This window comes from Halichoerus grypus, chromosome 1 (genome assembly GCF_964656455.1).
Source record: "Halichoerus grypus chromosome 1, mHalGry1.hap1.1, whole genome shotgun sequence".
In the NCBI taxonomy this organism is placed as follows: domain Eukaryota; kingdom Metazoa; phylum Chordata; class Mammalia; order Carnivora; family Phocidae; genus Halichoerus; species Halichoerus grypus.
This window is the reverse complement of record NC_135712.1, coordinates 64,236,525-64,254,108: the sequence shown is the minus strand read 5'-3', so window position 1 is coordinate 64,254,108 and position 17,584 is coordinate 64,236,525. Positions and strand designations below refer to the sequence as shown.

Below are 17,584 nucleotides of genomic sequence, written 5' to 3'. Positions count from 1 at the left end.
TTCTCCCCTGACACTGCCACCCACTTGGACAAACTATAACAGTAGAAGGGAATGGGCAGGTAATTCAAGAGTATATAGTTCCAGGGGCGCCTGGGTGGCTCAGTCATTGAGCGTCTGCCTTCAGCTCGGGTCATGATCCCAGGGTCCTGGGATTGAGCCCCGCATCGGGCTCCCTGCTCAGCGGGAAGCCTGCTTCTCCCTCTCCCACTCCCTCTGCTTGTGTTCCCTCTCTTGCTGTGTCTCCTCTGTCAAATAAATAAAATCTTAAAAAAAAAAAAAAAAAAAGAGTATACAGTTCCATCAGACAGCAGGGTGCAAGAGGGAATTCACCCCAAGGAACCGAGTACATATGCATTCTATAAATCTGTTCTCAAAGGAGAAGCACAGGACCAGTGGTTGGACCCTACGCACTGTGTTCTGAACGACTCTTCCCCGGAGTAACTTTTGAAGGTAGATCACAGCCATCTCTATATCTTCTTCTTCCTAAAAGAACAAAGTAAGAACCAAACAGCTTGAGAAGAGCAGCAGTCAGCATCAAATTTGTTTTGAAGACTTAGATCAAGCAAAAGAGACTGTGCTAGATGCCAGAAAGATTTAAAGAGAAATAAATAAGGACTACACTCTCATTGAACATACAGTATTTTAAATGTTACTTACTGTATTGTTAAAATTATTTTTTATCATAAGACATCATTAAAAAATCATATCAAAAGCAAAAAATTCATTCTAATTTCTATACTCCTTTCCAGTAAAATCTTTCTTGAAGCAACAAGTATTGCTTATAACATCCATTTTGCAATAGTTTTTTCATGTTTAATCACGAGTAGACAAGGAATACAGCTAGTCTGTGTCAGAGTCTAGAGTAAGGTGCTTCTCACAAGAATTTAGATAAGCTGGTAAAATCAGAATGGACAAGACTAACCATCTACAAAAATCACCTTAAGTAACTATGTGTCAAAAGCAGAAAGCAGAGCCTGCAAATCAACTTAAAGTGGCTCTGAATGCAAAAGAAAGCAACAGAAATCAATAGCATAAGCACATGCAAGACAATGTGTTAACCACAGGGAGTGACTGGCACAAAGTCTAGAAAGGGGGATGTCCAGAAGCACATACTGGCCAGTCAGTGGGAGTACTGGAGCAATGTCTCCGCAAGGTGACCCTTCAGGAGCGCTAATGAGATCTCCTGTTAACATCCTTCCCTCTGACAAACCACAACATTCTCAATAGGATCTGGTGTCTTGTGAGAAATGCCCTACACTGGGAGACAGTGGGCTGAGGAGAAGGGCTGCTAAGAAGAATATCCTCATCTACCAGGCAGGCAGTTATCCTTCTGTCAAGCAGTACATCTGTACTGTGGCATCTCTAGCAGTTTCTTGGGGAGGGGGGTGCTGTCTAGTCCAAGTCTGTCCTTAATCCTGACTGACTCTGGTACCCTGCCCAAACTGAGTCTGGAGATCTATGAAGGTGAGGTATGACCCTGGTCAGGGTGAACTCTTTGAGCCAGTCTATCTCAGAAGCCAGCCTGTCCTCATGACATCTCTGGCACTTCACTCCTCTCTCACGCCAGCTGTCATAGCCACCTCCCCATGTGGTAAGATGGTTATGGTAACTGATCATCATTCGACCTTTTTTTATTTGACATGCATGAGGATTACCTTCTGATGCCTATTTTTCTTAGGAAGATTTCATTTTGCTTATTTGTGTGTGTCTGATGTTGAAGCATAAGAAGAAATGCCATGTAAGTCAGATCTTGAAAAGGTAACCCTGTTAAATTAGATTTGTTTTTAACCCAAAGTATAAGAATAAACAGACAGCAATACTGGATTTAGCATTTCAAATAAAGTTTCAAACTTACATTGGAACTCATTTCCAAGGTTGGAGTTGGAAGCCGAGGTTGAGGTAGAGCCTTTCTTTGAAGAAAGCGCAGAACTTTCTTTGGTTCAAGAACTCTATTCTTCTTATCCAATATTGCCTGGAATAACACCAACTAGTGTCATCTACTACCTTTGTATTTTCTTCCACTACTCGATCTAGGCCACAGACCAAATATCGATCAGAAATAATCTTCACGGAGCGCCTGGGTGGCTCAGTCTGTTAAGCCGCTGCCTTCGGCTCAGGTCATGATCCCGGGATCCTGGGATCGAGCCCCGCATCGGGCTCCCTGCTCAGCGGGGAGCCTGCTTCTCCCTCTCCCTCTGCCTGCCTCTCTGCCTACTTGTTCTCTCTCTCTCTCTGTCAAATAAATGAATAAAATCTTCAAAAAAAAAAAAAAAAAAGAATCTTCACTATGGCTATGCTAGGACAGTTTGAGACAAGGCCAAAACTGGGTGCCTGTATGACCCAAGGGATGGTATGATATTCCCTAAACATCAGCTAACATTGAATAAACCGGGTACATATTCTAGGTTTATCCATTGTAATCAAAGATTTGGAGGATTTAAAAAAGATTTTTTTTTGAGATTTTAAAAGGTTTTGTTGCGTGTATGCAAGCAAAACCCCCAACTCCTATTCCTCCACAAGAGCCAATTAGCTGTTTAAAATAAGTGCCTGGGCAATAGAAAATTTCCCTGTGCCACAAATGATGGAAATATTGGTATGGAACTGAGGAGCATTAAATGGCAATTGTCTCCTAGTGAAGAAAGAGCTTTCCTTTGACTGTGAAGGCCTGCACCTCACGTTTTCTGAAAATGAACTTGTTTCCTTGTGAAAGAGTGTGTGTGTGTGTGTTTTGATTTCAACATACATTTTTATTGATTTTACTTTTGATCACCAAAAGTCCCCCAAATTATATATGACATAAGGTTTTGTTCATTGGTTCTATTTTCATCCATAGGGAGATACTTTTAACTTAAAAATATCAAAAAGTCTGAACTCTGTCATTTAAAGATCATACTTTAGAATTATGTTTTTCATCATATAATTTTTACATTAGTTTTCCCACAGACAACAGAGAGAAGTGATAAAATAAGCACTAAGCCAAAACTTGAAATTAATAAAAATAGGCAAGTGGAGTAAAATTTGAAACCACAAGAAATTATTGTGGTTTTAACAGAACCCCTGAGTTTCTACAAAATAAAACTGACACCAAATACATAACAGCTCTAATATAGACCAGCTCTACAATAACCACAGCTACTGAATCACCAGAAAGCAGCAGCAGTCTAAAAACTAATAATTCTAAACTCTGGCATCTCTTGAGTGTGTTGCCCTGAAGAGCACCACATGAAACCATTTTAAGACCAATCATTCATAATATGTTGGTAAGGATCTGGGAAAACAGGCACTCTCACACATTCAGCAATTAGTACATCACTTATGTAAGAAAATTTGTCAGTAGCCATCAAAACTATAAATGCAGGTATATTGTGGGCCAGCAATTCATGTCTAGGAATCTTCTTCTAGATATGTTCATACATGTACCAAATTATATGGAAACAAGATTACTCAATGCAGCATTATTTTTGATGCAAAAAGTTGGGACAATACAAATATCCATCAAGAGGGAACTGGGTAGATGTGGTACATTTATATGATGACATATCGTGCAAAAAAAATGATGTAACACAATTATGGGATGATCTCCAAGATATATTAAATAATAAAAGCACAATAATAATAAAAATACAGAACAGTGTGTATTATATATTAACATTTGGGTAAAAAAGTTTAAGAAGATACTTACAGGTATTTGTATTTTTTTATATATTTCTAAATATACACATACACATGTGCATATCTCTACATATAGAGAGATATATAGATACAAATATATTTGCTTGTATAGAGAGATATATAGATACAAATATATTTGCTTGTAAGATATCTCTGGAAAGAAAGATCTGAAACTAAAAAACACTGGTTTCCTCCAAAGAAGGAACTGCATAGCTGGGAGACAGGGATAGAAGGTTTACATTTAATACTCTTGTATAATTCATGAATTTTGAACTATGTGGATATTTTTCCCAGTCAGTAAATACATTCTAAATATAAAAGAAAGAAACAAATAATTTAAATTTTGAAAAAAAGCAATTGGATTTTCACAGTTAAAAGAAAAATGTTTGGTTAAGAAGTCCAATGCAATTTATAAAACCAACAAATAAAAATATTTGAGAATTCCTTCAATCTGTCTTATTGTCTTGAAATGTAAAGCTCTCAGAGAGAGAGGCGGGGTAGGGTAATATGAATGAATATGAGAATATCAAGGAAATGCTGTTACCGAACAATACATTTTAACATGCTTAAAAGACAAACAGGTTAGGCAACTGAGTTCAATCCATGGTTTTCATAAACAGAAGAAAGAACTCATTGGTACACTCTTCTAATCTGCTTTAGGACATAAGCAATTTAATAATTTTTCAAAAATATATTCCAACCTAAATTATACCATGAATAGCCTGAAAATACTGTACTGTGGAAATTATTTTATACTATTCTAGATATTTCTCCTCCATGATTACTATGACATAGCTCATACAGTATTTTTTAAGCCTTATATCACCTGTATCTTCATATTTCTATGAGTCTGGATTCTCAAAATAATGTAACCATAAGACTAAGCAGATACATTGTCTGGACGTAAACCTAATGTTTAGTAACTCTCTTTAATTCAAACCAATATTCCAAACTGACAGACTCCATATAATGGCATCTCATCCCAAAGCCAAGAGGACAGATAAAAACAAGGACAATAAAAGAATGTGAATCCTCTGACAATATCAGCTACAACAAACATTAAGCACAGCCCAACATCTAGCCAGATCAATATAAATCCCACACTATAGCCTATTTACCTCAGTTCCTATTGCTTGATAATAGATGTCAGGCTATCAACAAAAAAAGCTAAAAGGCATTCCAAACGCAAGGAAAAACAAAAACAAAAAACAAAAACCACAGTCTAAAGAGAGAAGTAACCATCAAAACCAGAGTCAGATACGACATAAATGTTGGAATTATCAGACAGAAAATTTAAAACAACAATGATTAATATGTTAAGGGCTCTAATGGAAAAGGTAGATGACATGCAAGAACAGATGAGTAATGTAAGCAGAGATACAACTGAAAGAATCAAAAGGAAAGGCTAGAAGTCAAAACACTATAACAGTATAACAGAAATGAAGAATGCTGTCAATGGGCTCATTGGTAGACTCAACACAGATAAAAAAAGAATCCAGGAACTTGAAGATATGTCAATAAAAACTTCCCAAACTGAAATGCAAAGAGAAACAAAGAAATAGAACAAAACATCCAAGAACTGTGAGACAATATCAAAAGGAGTAATATGTGTAACTGGAATACCAACCAGATGGAGAAGAAAGAGAGAATGCAGAATAAATATTTGAAATAATAATGGCTGGAAACTTTCCTAAAGTACTGACAAACACCAACCCACAGATCCAGAAAGCTTAGAGAACACCAAGCAAGACCTTAAAAAACAACAAAACAAAACAAAACACACAAACAAAAACACCTCAGGCATATAGTATTTAGAGAAAACCAAACACAGAGAAGTTTGAAAGAAGCCAGAGAGAAAACACACCTTAGCTACTGAGGAACAAAAATAAAATTTACAGTGGAATTCTAGTCAGAAACCATCCATGTGGGATGTCTGTCTGCCCCAGTCAGTTAAGCCTCTGCCTTTGGCTCAGGTCTTGATCTCAGAGTCCTGGAATCAAGCCCCACATCAGGCTCCCTGCTCAGTGCGGAGTCTGCTTCTCCCTCTCCCTCCCTCTCTGCCTCTCTCCCTGCTCATTCTCTCTATCTCTCAAATAAATAAAATCTTAAAAGAAACCATCCATGCAGAGTAGAGTGAAATCTGAAGTGTTGAAAAAAACCCCGACCAACCTAGAATTCTACACACAATAAAAACATTATTCAAAACTGAAAAGATCACAATCTTAAACTTACCTGTTTCAAAGGATACTATCAAAGTAAAAAGACATCCCACAGAATGGGAGGAAAATCTGCAAATCATATATCTGACAACAGTAGAGTCCTCAGAATATATACAGAACTCTTACAACTCAACAATAAATAGACATTAAAAGTAATGTCTATAATAAACAATAAAGACAACCCAGTTGGGGCGCCTGGGTGGCTCAGTTGTTAAGCATCTGCCTTCGGCTCAGGCCATGATCCCAGGGTCCTGGGATCGAGCCCCACATCGGGCTCCCTGCTCTGCGGGAAGCCTGCTTCTCCCTCTCCCATTCCCCCTACTTGTGTTCCCTCTCTCGCTGTGTCTCTCTCTGTCAAATAAATAAATAAAATCTTTAAAAAAAAACAAAAATGACAACCCAATTAAAAAATAAGCAAAGGATCTGAATAGACATTTCTCCAAAAAAGATATACAAATGACCTGGCGTGCCTGGGTGGCTCAGTCGGTTAAGCATCTGTCTTTGGCTCAGGTCATGATCTCAGGGTCCTGGGATCAAGCCCTGCGTCGGGAAGCCTGCTTCTCCCTCTCCCTCTGTCCCTTCCCCTGGCTCGTGCTCGCTCTCTCTCTCATGTTGTCTCTCTCAAATAAATAAAATCTTAAGAAAAAAAAAAAAAGATATACAAATGACCAGAAGGCACATGAAAAAGATGCTAAAACTCATTAATCATTAGACAAATGCAAATCTAAACCATAATGAGATACCACCCAGGTATCTCACTGGGTGATCTAGGATGGCTATAATAAAAAAGATGGGCAGTAATAAGTGATGGCAAAAATATGGAGAAATCAGAATCCTCAAACATTCCTGGTGGGAATGTAAAACAGTGTAGACACTTTTGAAACAGTCTAGCAGTTCCTCAAAAAGTAAAACCATTACCTGGTCTTCCATTCCATTCCATTCCATTCCTAGGTATAGAGTCAAGAGAACTGAAAAACTTATGTCCACACAAAAATCTGTACACAAATGTGCATAGCAGCATGATTTATAATAGATAAAAAGTAGAAACAACTCAAGTTTCTACCAACTGTACCAACTGATGAGCAGGTAAACACAATGTAACATATCCACACGATGGAATGTCATAGAGTCGTAAAAAGTGATGAGGTACCGACTACAACATGAACTTTGAAAACATGCTAAGTTAAAGAAGCCAGACACAAAAGGCCATACATTGTTTGATTTCATTTATATGAAATGTCCAGAATAGGCAAATCGATAAAAAGAAAGATTAGTGGTTGCCAGGGGCTAGGGGGAAGAAGGTAATTGGGAGTGACTCCTAATGGGTATGCGGTTTCTTTTCGGGATAATGAGAATGTTTCAGAATTAGATAATGGTGATGGTTGAACAATCTTGTGTATATGTATACTAAAAGCAACTGAACTGTTTATTTTAAAAGAGTGAATTTAATGGTATGTGAATTATATCTTAAAAAAACCACATAGGAGAAATAAAGACTTCCTGAGACAAAAACTGAGAGTTCATTGCCAGGAGAACTTCCCTATAATAAATGGTAAAACAAGTTTTCCAGGCAGGAGCAAAGTGACATAGGTCAGAGACTTGCATTTCTATAAAGAAAGGAACAGTGGCATAGAAAGAATAAATGAAGTAAAATAAACTGTTTTTTCTTATTTTTAATTGATCCAAAATATAACTGTTAAAGCAATAAGAGTAAGAATGTATTGGGCTATTATAGCCTATGGATCCGTGAAGTGAACGACAGCAATGCCACAGGGACAGTAGGGATGAATGGGGAATAATCTGCTATAAGGGACCGGCACTGCATGGAAAGTGACAGGATTATCTGACGGTGGACTTAGATTATTTTATATGTAAACCCATATGCTAGTTCACAAGACAAGCCTCACTAAGTTTCAAAGAATAGGGATCCTTGACCGCAAAGTAAAGGAGTTAGGAGTTAATTCAAAAATGAGTTAAAACTTAGGGCGCCTGGGTGGCTCAGTCGTTAACTGTCTGCCTTCGGCTCAGGTCATGATCCCAGGGTCCTGGGACCGAGCCCCGCATCGGGCTCTCTGCTCGGCGGGAGGCCTGCTTCTCCCTCTCCCACTCCCCCTGCTTGTGTTCCCTCTCTCGCTCTTTCTCTGTCAAATAAATAAATAAAATCTTAAAAAAAAAATGAGTTAAAATTCCTGCATATTTGGAAATTTAAAAACTTAAATACAGGTTCAAGAACCATAACAGATGTTTTAAAAAATTAGATACTAGGGGCGCCTGGGTGGCTCAGTCGTTAAGCGTCTGCCTTCGGCTCAGGTCATGATCCCAGGGTCCTGGGATTGAGTCCCGCCATCGGGCTCCCTGCTCGGTGGGAAGCCTGCTTCTCCCTCTCTCACTCCCCCTGCTTGTGTTCTCTCTCTCTAGCTAACTCTCTCTCTCTAATAAATAAATAAAATCTTTAAAAAAAAATTAGATACTAATATTGATAAACAGTCCATATCAAAACTAATGGACTATACCACAATCCGTGTTTTGAAGGAAACACCCTTCAATACTTTTATAAAACTGATGAGTGCCTGAAAACTAATGAGATACATGTCTACTTTAAGTTAGGAAGAGAACTACAAAACAAAAAGAAAGAAGAAAGATATATATGAATGGGAGTTACTGCGACTGAAAAAATATATATAGTAGAGAAAACCAACAAAGGCAAAATTTCATTCTTTGGAAAAACAATACCAAGAAAATTAATAAGCCTCCAGTAAAACTGAATAAGGAAAAAGAATGAAAGCACAAATAAATAATATTATGAATGAAAAAAGTAGGCATGATTATAGATACCACAAACACTGAAAAGATTTTAAATAATACTATCAACAACCATATGTCAAAAAATATGAAAAGTTAGGTGCAATAAACTTTACAAAGAAAATGTATTTTACCAGGGCACCTGGTTGGCTTAGTCAGTTAAGTGTCCAGCTCTTTGTTTTGGCTCAGGTCATGATCTCAGGGTCCTGAGATTGAGCCCCGCATTGGGCTCCGCACTGGGCATGGAGCCTGCCTAAGATTTCTCTCTCTTCCTCTGCCTCTGCCCCTCTCCTGCCCCCTTCTTCTCTCCCTCCCTAAAAAAATAATAATAAAAAAGAAATTAAAATAAGAAAGAAAATGTAATTTACCAAAACAATGCAGACAGTTCTGTAAGTAGTAAGGAAACTGAAGGAGTAGTTAGAATTTTCCCATGAAATTTCCCATGAAGAAAACATCAGAAGAATGTCATCTGAAGAAATAGATCATCTTAAACTTATTTAAACTCTTTTCAAAAGTAGAAAAGAAAGACTACTCTGAAGTCATTTCAGAAGACCTGCATAACTCTGACACCAATGCCATATGGAGTCAAAATAAGAAAGAAAAATAAGGCCATTTCACTCATGAATATGGAATCAAAATTCTGCAAAACATATTAGTAAATCAAATCCAACAATGTATTGTTTTTTTTTCTTTTTCAAATTTTTATTTAAATTCTAGTTAACATATAATGTAATATCAGTTTTAGGAGTCGAATTTAGTGATTCATCACTTACATATAACACACATGCTCATCATAACAAGTGCCCTTTTTTTTTTAAAGATTTTATTTATTTATTTGAGAGAGAGAGAATGAGAGAGAGAGAGCACATGAGAGGGGGGAGGGTCAGAGGGAGAAGCAGACTCCCTGCCGAGCAGGGAGCCTGATATGGGACTCGATCCTGGGACCCCAGGATCATGACCTGAGCCGAAGGCGGTCGCTTAACCAACTGAGCCACCCAGGTGCCCACAAGTGCCCTCCTTAATACCCAACAGTGTATTAAAAATAAAACACCTTGACCAAATTAGGTTCATCCCAGTATGTAAGGACAGATTGTTTGTAAAACAAATACAAAAACAAAAAAAACCCCAGAAACTATAAATGTTCCTTATTACAATAATTTTAAAAAGAAAAAAATATATAATTACCTCAATAGATACAGATAAAACATGTGCTAAAATTCAGCATGAACACATGATTAAAAGCTTTAGTAAATTAGGAATAGAAGAGAACTTCCATACCCTAATAAAGTATATTTGAAAAAAAACTTACAGGAAGTGAGAGAATAATGAACACAGAGTTCAGAATGGGTACATGGAGAGAGGGGGATGAGGTGGGAAAGAACCACATATATATACATGAATGATTGTCAAAGTCCTATTTTTTTTTTTTTAGAGAGAAAGAGCGCACGCGTGACTTGCGGGGTGGGTAGGGGCAGAGGAAGGAAGAGAAAGAATCTTAAGCAGGCTCCATGCCCAGTAGAGATCATGACCTGAGCTATAATCAAGAATCAGACGCTTAACCAACTGAGCCACCGAGGCGCCCCGAGGTCCTAATTTTTATATTGAGTATGGGCTCCCGTGGATTCTTATTCTATTACTAAAACCAACTGAACAAACAAATTCATGGACCAGTGATGAGATTATGTCATAACCAGTGAGTCTCAAAGGGTAGTTCCTGCAGATCCGCATTACCTAGAAACTTGTAACACATGCAAATACTCCAGCCCCACCCCAGACCTACTGAATCAGAGACTTTGGGGGTTGGGCCCAGCAACATGTGTTTTAACATGTCCTCTAGGTGTTTCTGATGCATGCTAAAGACTGAGCAGAGTGATCATAAATCATGAATTCTAGAGTCTTTACACCTATAGTCCAATTAACAAAAGGGAAGCAAGCACAGCTGGTGGATGCTGTGTATTTGTTTCATGGGGATAACCATTGCACTTTCTCATTTAATTGAGCTTTAAACCAGATTAGAGAGGACTTGAACGTGACTCCCTTTCTTCCTGATGCTCTGGTAATAAATTTAAAGGGAAAAAATGAGGCCTATTACACTATTAAAACCAGCAGTAATTCCTAACACTAGAAACTTGCTACACCTCAATGTAGTGTCAGATTTTATTATGTAGATCTAAAGTCAGAACCACTTTTAGGAAGTAACATGTCTTCTGCAAATGGGGAAAAGAGCCTCCAACAGATTTTCCTATGGTTTGAAATGAGGGGAAAAAACATTCGTTCAACATAGCACTGGCAACTTTCAGAAGATAAAAATCTGGAGAGGAGAAAAGATGTAGAGTTATGTGTTGAGAACTACTGGACATTGCAGTTTTGGAGATGTAGTATTTCACTGCGAGAAAGTCCCACTAACAGCATCTTGTCTACGAATAAGCATCATACCTTATGAACTTCTGCCAACTCATGGTCCATCCTTGCTGCCCTCTTGAGAAAACCAGCTTTCGTGGTAGCGACTTTTGGCTTTGGAGGTCTAATTCGGGGTTGTGTCACAAAATCTGGGAGACATGACTCAAGTTCAACTAATCCTACAGGAAGGAAGTACATGATTTTAGTATTCAGTGATTAAATTTAACGCTTTGAAGGCATATTGTTAATTTTAGTAGCTGTTTGCCAAGTGGTTTCATTTAGAATTATTGATAAGATATAGTTCACATAATTGACATGGCCCCAAAATGTAAAGCAAATTTCTGCATAATTAACTCATATTCTCAGTAATTTAGACCATAAAATGAGAAATGCATTCTTTTTTTTTAAAGATTTTATTTATTTATCTGAGAGAGAGAAAGAGAGCACACAAGCAGGGGAAGGGGCAGAGGGAGAAGCAGACTCCCCACAGAGCAGGGAGTCCAATGCAGGGCTCGATCCCAGAACCCTGGGATCATGACCTAAGCTGAAGGCAGACGCTTAACTGACTGAGCTACCCAGGCACCCCAAGAAATGCATTCTAATTAAATATTTCCCTACAGAAAAGTAATAAGTTCTATGATAATAACCAACAGAAAATTGGTGATCATATGATACATGGGACCACCATTCTGTAGTGGATATACACCAATTTATCATACTGTGCTCTGGAGATGATCAGCCAGAGCTACAAGTTCAACATTGTGACCATCAATTCATCATCTTGGCCATGAATCCATGAATCCATAAATTTATCCCCTAGTTATCCATTTTCTTGCCCACTAGTTTTCTAGCACTTCTTCTTAAAGACTGATTTCATGATATATTCCTTGTTTACTTTGTAAACCTGGTATAAAAGTTTATTCGTTTCATTTTTGTGAAATGAGAAATTATTAGTGACACTGAACATGTTTAAAGGTTTAGTAGCTAAACACTGCTATATTGTTATACAGTATATCCATTTACTTATTTTTTTAAGATTTTATTTATTTATTTGAGAGAGAGAGTAAGAGACAGAGACAGCGAGAGAGAGCACGAGTGGGGAGGAGAGGGAGAAGCAGGCTCCCTGCTGTGCGAGGAGCCCAATGCGGGGCTTGATCCCAGGACCCTGGGATCATGACCTGGGCCGAAGGCAGCAGCTTAACCAACTGAGCCACCCAGGTGCCCCAGTATATCCATTTATTTACTTGGGTCTTAGGAGTTTTTATTGATTTGTATGAACTCGTATTAATAACATTAAATGTGTTCATTGCTATTTCTTGAAAATATTATTTGCTGTTTAGCCTTTAATCTAATACTTCCCTTCTAGTACTTCAATACTCCTCTTATTCTGGACTTGTAATTATGTAAATTGCTTACCTTCATAGGTGTTGAGATAGTGGTTTTTTACCACAAAGTCCTCTGAATTGTTGTCAGGGAAACGACCAAGACGAGACAGAGGTCCATAGACCTGTGATGCATAATCACAATAATCCCTGATGATATTCCTTCTCTCCAGCTTCCCTTCTATATTCTTTCCCTTTCCCACAAGTTTTCTGATTGCTAGAATAAAACATACCTCTGTGACTATCTTCAAAGTATTGTTCTGAATAAATGCATAATAATAAACCAGTTCTACTTTTATTCACAGGGAAGCTACTGAACTGAATGAATTTCATGATGACCACTCACTGCAGCCAGGTCTGTCATCTGTGTGGCCCAGAGCATCATGAGACAAGTGGGAGTGACAGAAGCTGAGTCAATTAGCATCCTCAGTTGGTACTCATCAAAAATCTTTTATAAGTGCATTCCAAGCTCTGAGGCAAGAAAGGGTATTCAGGAAGTTTGTCAAGCTAATGAAAGAAACTCAAAGTAACCAAAAAAGACATGGTCAGTGGAGATTTGGAGAATTATTTTCTCCTAGGAAAATAATTGCAAGGGAGGGAAGACTACAGGTTCTTCAATAATCTCTTTCCATCTTGGCTAACAACAGAATAAAACATAATGTATCCCAGCTTAGAGCTTTCAGAACTGTTCGGCCGACAGAGGGAAAAGGCTCAGCTGTGCACTCTAAGGAGTCATGCTTCCTACCTCCGCCTGCTCCTTTTCTTTCAGTCCTATCACAGATCCACCCCGTTCGAGGGCTCCATGCTGTGCACTCTCAATGGGTGAAAATCATACTGTGGGATGGCAAGGTCTTATCGTAAGAGGCGGCTGCATGCACCACAGCTGCCTTGTGGGCATTTATGTTTGATTCTCCATGCTTTTGTGTGTGACTTGGGGTTTTGGAATTAAATAAAAATAGTTTTATTTTTATTTAATTTTGTTATTTATCTTTTTTTTATTAGTTTCAGAGGTAAAATTTAGTGATTCATCAGTTGCATATAACACCCAGTGCTCATTACCTCAGGTGCCCTCCTTTAATCCCCTCCCCTCTAGCAACCCTCAGTTTGTTAGCTACAAAAGTTAGTCAGCTCATCATTAGTTATATCAAGTATGGAAATGAAAAAAATGTTGACAATATCTAACTGCATATCTCACAGCTAGTTAAAAGTTATTTTCTCACACACAAAAACGTTCAGGGGCAAAAAAGTGAAAGCAGATAACAGGCACCCGACTTATTGGGGGGGGGGTCTTGAAGGCCTCCCTAAGGAAGTGACATTTGAGGTCTGTCTTAGCCTCGTTCCCCCAAAGGCAGAGCCTGAGACAAAGGCATGTGTCAGGTAGTTTATTTGGAAGGCGACCGATCCCAGAGGGCTGGAGAGAGGGACAGGAGGAATTAATAAAAAAAAGTAATAATAATAAAATAAAATAAAAATAAAATAAAATAAGCAAGCTAGTCAACCCATCATTAGTATTGTGAAGTATTGAAAAGAAATTGTTGACAATATCTAAAGATCTAGGCATACCTAGCATCTAGTTAAAAGTTATTTTCTCGCATCAAGAAAATGTTAAAAGTTCACTGATAATAATTTTAAGGAAGTTTTATAATTGTTCTACTTTTGCTAGAAAAATAACAAATTTGATTTTTTTAAATATTGTGATTATTCTAATATGCATAGAAATTGCTAATTTGCACATATAATTGATACATTACAATTTTATAAGTAAATTACATTAAAAGTTACTAAGCAAATAAAACTATAAAGTTAAATACTAATAAGTTAAAAGTTTTTAATTTAATTTTTATTTATTTTTATTTATTTATTTTTTTTTTTGAGAGGGAGAGGTGGGGGGCGGCAAGGGGCAGAGGGAGAGGGTGAGAGAGAAGCCTAAGTAGGCTCCACACCCACTGAGGAGCCCAACATGGGGCTTGATCTCATGACCCTGAGATCATGACCTGAGCCGAAATCAAGAGTCAGACACTTAACCAACTGAGCCATGCAGATGCCCTTTTTTAATTTTAATTCAAAAATTTTATATAGTCATTCCTAATCATCCACTGACTGCTCTTTTTATGTGTACAGATAGAGTACATAAACAGATAAACAGTATATCCATGGTATTAAAATTTCATGGAAGAGGGTGAGCAGGAGAAAAGATGTCTAAATGTCTCATTTAAGAGCAATAATAAAAAAAAAAAAAGGTTGAGAAATAGGGCTTTCCATCCAGGACTTCAACCAATGAATATGGGAAGCCCAACCCCTTACACTTACCCCACCCCCCACACAAACATACACAATAATATCACAATAATCACAATAATGTCAATAACTTGACTACCTGTTAGAACATCATTACTTGGCTTTCTTAGTGAGGAATTTTCTTCCACTCTTCTACTTTTGAGAAATAATTCATCTCCTTTACTTATTTAATAACACTAGGACTCAAGAGAATTATATCTAAATCAGGTTTGATCAAAGATTCAAAGCAAAGCCAACCCTCCCATTCTCTTCACTGTTCATATTACACCATTACCTGATACATGTGTGTGCTGAATCCGTGCCAATTTTGCCTCCTTTGCTTCCTGCAATTGACACCATCGGGCATTCAGGTGCTTCATGTTCACTTCGTTCTGATTCTCATCACGCTTTTTCAGCAGCTTTTTTAGAATTTCCAGGCGAATCTCCTGCAGTCTTTAAATAAATCACCAAACATAAAGACCTATTTGGTATCCCAGAGTGTTCTACTAGAGAGAAGGGAAACACCTGCCATAAACAGGATCCTCTTTTTGGGCTGGTATCATATTCACGTACTTAAAAAGACTGCTCTGGCAAAAGTGTGACCAGTGGATTGGGTGTTTGGGGGAGGCAACTCAATAGTGAGTCTCTCTATAAAAGGAATATGTATGTGCATATTTCTGAAAGGCAAAGAAGAGTATGCCAGGTAAATAAAAGGGCTCTCCAGGCAGATGGGCCTAAATGAACAACAAGATGTTTGTGCACGGTTCCAGGCCCACAGGTATGCGCTGGGGAGTTAAGTAATATGAGTGAAGAGAAAATGAGGCAGCATGATATTTTAAGGAATAAATGTGAAAATGCCAGTGTCTGGCGCATACAGACATCCAATCAATCTTCGTTTCCCTTCCGCTTACCTTTAGCTTGTTCTCCTAGACCTAGCTACCTTGCTCGTGTGTATACAACAATGTACACATGACTTCAAAACCCGTACCTCCGGCCCAGGTATTTCTGAACCAGAATTCCTGTCTACTTGAATCTCCAGGTATCCCTTGACAACTTCAAGAAAAAACCCCACTCATTTTGTTCCCCCAGAAATCTACCCTTTCTTACATCTTCTTCCCTCCCCTAACAATTCCTCCTCTAAAACACTTCTTGCATCCATTCCCTAGCTCATGTTTTTATCATCCCTCTCCTAACTTGGACTCTAGTTGCTAATCTAGTCTCTCCTTCCAATCTTGCTCCACACAGCTGTCAAGATTTTCCTTCCTAAAATAGACATTTGAACATTTTAATCTTCCTTAAAAATTCATAGAGTAATTTATTCAGCTACTTATTTGTCAAATATTTATTAAGTGCTCACCAAATGCCAGGCAGGAAACAAACAATGATGAACAAGATAAAACACCTTCTCTCAAGAAGCACTGTTCTATTGGAGCAGGCATATCAACTAGCATTTTATAAGGAGATAAATACCAGCCCAGAAGAATGAAGACTGTGGGAGAAGAAATGACAGAGCATCTATGTCTAGCACTATTCCCAGTGGATCCAGGAAGGTGGGGAGGGCTTCTTTACAGGAGCCATTAACTCTGTAGTCTTGAGGATAAACAAGGATTGAGATTTGCCACATAGACAAGGGAAACGTGAGGCTTCAGCAGAGGAAAGTTCAACTCAAAGGACTAGAGACAGAGCTAACATGTCATACTGGTGGAGCTTCTCAAAGCAAACATACCGGGGAGGGTGGGGAAGTAGTGAAAAGTGAATATGGAGAAACAGGTGTTTTTCAAAATAAGCCACAAACCAATAGTCACCTTTCTCTCTGGACTTAGAAATCCTAGGTTCATTCTCAAATTCATCACTTACCTCAATTCCTTCAGTCATAAAATGGACATAATCGTATCTATCCCATAAGGTTGTCGTGAGCATTAGATGAGTTAATGTATACAACATGGTACAACAGTTGAGCATGCATCAGATAATCTGGAGTCGTCCACCTGACTCAGTAGATCTGGGATGGTGCCCGAAAATCTGGATTTCTAACAAATTCCCAGGTAATGCTGATGCTGCTGGTTTGTGGACCACAATTTGAGAACTAGTGGCTTGGAACATGGCTCCAACACATAGTAAGCACTCTGCAACTTAACATGCTCTGTGAATATCATCATCATCATCACTAATATTATCTACCTGATGGCTTCTTACTAACCCTTCAACACCCAGCTCAGAGGCTACCTTCTCACAATAATTTTCCCAAATCTCCACCCACCCCAAACAGAACGAGCCAGAAACATTTTAAATGTTTTTAATGCCCTTCTGATAAGAATATATCTCTCCAAATTGCAGCAATAAATTTAATTTTCTACAGACGGGATTGGGCACCCGATACCTACTTTGCATTCTTTAATTGCAAGCTTTTACCAAAACATCACACAGTCTGGATTCAGGGTTAATAGAAGGTGTTGTAAAAAGATAAACATATTTTGAATTCAGAACCACGCTGAGTCTCTAACTGTCTTGGTTCTTAAATTTCTTTTGTGTAAGCACACTGTCAGGGGCTGTGGTGGCATTGCGATGAGCAGTGAAGTGCCTCAGCTCAGCCTAGGACAAAGGACAACCTCATCAAGTTCCCTTCCTTCCTTCCTTTTTTTTTTAAGATTTTATTTATTTGACAGAGAGAGACACAGCGAGAAAGGGAACAGAAGCAGGGGAAGTGGGAGAGGGAGAAGCAGGCTTCCTGCTGAGCAGGGAGCCCAATGTGGGTCTCGATCACAGGACCCTGGGATCATGACCTGAGCCGAAGGCAGACGCCCAACGACTGAGCCACCCAGGCGCCCCTCT

The 17,584-nt window shown here is 38.4% G+C and overlaps 1 protein-coding gene across 3 annotated transcripts in view; it reads right to left on the bottom strand.

Moving 5' to 3' along the window:
* The window catches only part of CFAP91 (cilia and flagella associated protein 91), a 95,822-nt gene that overhangs the window by 26,688 nt on the left and 51,550 nt on the right, over nt 1-17,584 (bottom strand). For 2 of the 3 annotated variants that reach the window (XM_036111761.2, XM_036111765.2), the window contains 5 exons: nt 15,048-15,205; nt 12,510-12,692; nt 11,130-11,272; nt 1,856-1,972; nt 412-483 (listed from right to left, as the gene is read on the bottom strand). In XM_036111761.2, the coding sequence (XP_035967654.1) occupies nt 412-483; nt 1,856-1,972; nt 11,130-11,272; nt 12,510-12,692; nt 15,048-15,205 (673 nt within the window). The remainder of the gene's footprint in view (nt 1-411; nt 484-1,855; nt 1,973-11,129; nt 11,273-12,509; nt 12,693-15,047; nt 15,206-17,584) is intronic. The other variant, XM_078066408.1, reaches the window with a different exon arrangement.